The sequence below is a fragment of the Athene cunicularia genome, assembly GCF_003259725.1.
Source record: "Athene cunicularia isolate RWA chromosome 4 unlocalized genomic scaffold, athCun1 chr4_part3, whole genome shotgun sequence".
Taxonomy (NCBI): Eukaryota; Metazoa; Chordata; class Aves; order Strigiformes; family Strigidae; genus Athene; species Athene cunicularia.
In genome coordinates, this window is record NW_020799100.1 from 23,102,364 (window position 1) to 23,104,976 (window position 2,613).

Sequence of the window (2,613 nt, forward strand, 5' to 3'; positions counted from 1 at the left end):
AGAAGATCTGTACTACCCAGCACAACCCCGCTCCCTCCCAGGGCACACGCGGAGCCGTCGGGGTAACTACGGTGCTGAGGGCGTGTGGCTGGAGCTCTCTTTCCTGCCATACAAAGGGATGAAACAAACACAACCCACGAGAATGAGCAAAGGCAGTTCCCTTCCGCCCAGCTCCAATAAACTGCAAAATGGACCCAACTCCTTTCTCCTTAACATCTATTTTCAAAGTGAAAGCTCACAGTCCTGTGATGCACTTTATATACATTTTAACACTCTAAGTGAATGAAAAAAGGAGTCAACAACATTTCTTCCCTACCCAGCACACAACAGCAATGAAGTTGTTATTTCATAAGGCATATTCATCTTCGGTGAGAACCCAATCACAAGAGAGAATTCTGCCAAGTTGTGCGATCCTGTAACTTCACCTTCATCTACCCAATGTCCTGAAATTCCAGGATCTCCTGCTCCGACCCTCAGGCACAATAACCCTAGCACAGCGGGCATTTTTTATTTAACACAACTAAAGAACAGGGCTAAATAAAAAACCCCTCAGCAGCTGGACCTCTGTATCTTTCAAAAAGAGGGACACAAACGACCAATTTTCGCAGTTCTCTGGCTTTATCCCATAACCTGCCTTTTTACAATATCTATATATATAAATTAGAGAGAGATAAAGCCAATGATTAACTGCAGTGTTCATGAAAAAACTCCAGTCCGTGTTACAGTCTGTTCCGATCGGAGATCACTGGGGCGTGAAGGTGAGAATCATCCAGCTGATAACAAAGTAGAAGAGGAAGATGGGGTACACGACAAGGGCTTTGCGGTTCGGAGGCTGACTGTCCGCCAGAAAAGCTGTAGATGCTGGTAAAAAAAGAGAAATACTTGAAACACGAGCAGCATAAAAGAAAAACTCCAAGATCCCCTGCAGATGTTAGTAATTTTGAATTAGGATCTGCATTACAAAAAGAGAGTAATCGTTTGCTCAATACGGATCATCTATAAACACTGATTAGAATTTTATCACACAAAGATAAATGCTGATTAACATTCTGTAACGAGAGTCAGACTTACAGATGAAGAACAGGAGAAACAGCGCAAATGCATCTGTATGAAATCAGCATTTTCTAGCAGTCTTTATAACACAGATCACAAAATACAGCACCCAGTCATCTCACATGGGATTTAGTATTAAATTATTATCCTTCTGCCAAAGGCAACTTGCACATGACCACGAAAACCAAGAGGAGCACAGGCAGAGTCTGAGTCTCTGCCAACACAAGGACTGGAAAAACGATGTCTGCAATCCTTCAGCAGCCCAGGAAACACCGTAAACTACATGATCCCTTGGTTTTGCTCAGCAGAAGGGATGCAGCTCTATCTGCTTTGGTGCCCACAGCAGCGTCAGAACCCCAGAGGCACTCACCTAACGTGGACCAGCCGAACATGGCGACTACCACGATCAGACGTATAACGAAGCTGACGGTGCCAGAACCCGCCAGCAGCACCAGCCTGCACACCAGCATGGCCACGGTCAGGGGCAGCACACAGTAACCCAGAACGCACAGGCTCTGGAAAAAGGATCTGGAAGGGCAAGAAGAAATGGGGAAGAAAAAAAAAAAGCAGTCAAACGGAAGCACTGCAGGAGCTCTGCGCACGGGAGCGTTTTAACGGCTACTAAATAAAGCGGCACTCACATAGTCCCTCCGAGAAGCTTTGAGTTTAGCGTGATGACAACGGCACCAAACCAGATGATGACAAAGACCTCAGCAAACTGGGGCCCTCCATCGTCTTTACTGTCTGCTGATCCACCCTGAAGCATCCTGTCGTAGGCGACAGACAAATGGAGACATTCACAATCAGCGACTGAGTTTTTGCAGGCTTGGAGTAGATGACAGAACAGGAGCCTGGATCGCCGACCCCCAGTTAGGCTGCAGAGCGACCATTTCTCATCTGTTCTCTTATTTTTAGCAATACCCTCAATTTTATATAGGAAAGGAATATGACTGTAGCTCAACTGAGGGCATTTCAGTCCACTTGTTGACTTGTTTTGATGTACAAGCATATAGAGAATAAATCCATAGATAACAGGCTAAAAGGTGAAAATTAAGGTACCAAAAGTTTGGTGACCTCTCAAAGCAGGCAGTGTGGTGCATGAGAAAACACAAAAGCCTTACAGAAAGCTTACAGTAACTATAGTACACGAGCAGCACAGAGCCTGGAAAAGCGAGCACGTGCTGATTTCAATTATTTGAGTAGACGGTGTCATTTAACTTCTGCTAAAGCTTCACCCATTTTTGTGAATGGTTGCTGCACACCGAGTACACAGGTGTGCCTCCAACCACAGACCTCACCAACATCCCCGCCCCAGCCCAGGCAGATCCACACACACTCGCCCCAGCGGAGCCAAACCCCAGGAGGCACCGTCACCCCCCACCCGTGACCCACAACAGCCTCTCCCAGCTGCCCCAGGGCACAGGGCACCTCCATGGCCGCTCCTGCACAGAGCTTCTGGCCGGCAGGTGAGGGCCAAAGTCAGCCAAACGCGTCAGGATCAAGGTCAAGGTGAACTGGGAAACCTTCAGGAAAACCACTTAAGACGGGGGGGGGGGGGGC

At 47.4% G+C, this 2,613-nt stretch overlaps 1 protein-coding gene across 1 annotated transcript in view; it reads right to left on the bottom strand.

Moving 5' to 3' along the window:
- Nucleotides 1–596: 596 nt before the first annotated feature.
- Nucleotides 597–2,613, bottom strand: part of YIPF6 (Yip1 domain family member 6) — a 3,504-nt gene continuing 1,487 nt past the window's right edge. Inside the window, exons 4-6 of the mRNA XM_026848298.1 lie at nucleotides 1,695–1,820; nucleotides 1,424–1,581; nucleotides 597–861 (exon numbers count right to left, since the gene is read on the bottom strand). Coding sequence (XP_026704099.1) covers nucleotides 743–861; nucleotides 1,424–1,581; nucleotides 1,695–1,820 — 403 coding nt within the window. The 3' untranslated portion in view covers nucleotides 597–742. The remainder of the gene's footprint in view (nucleotides 862–1,423; nucleotides 1,582–1,694; nucleotides 1,821–2,613) is intronic.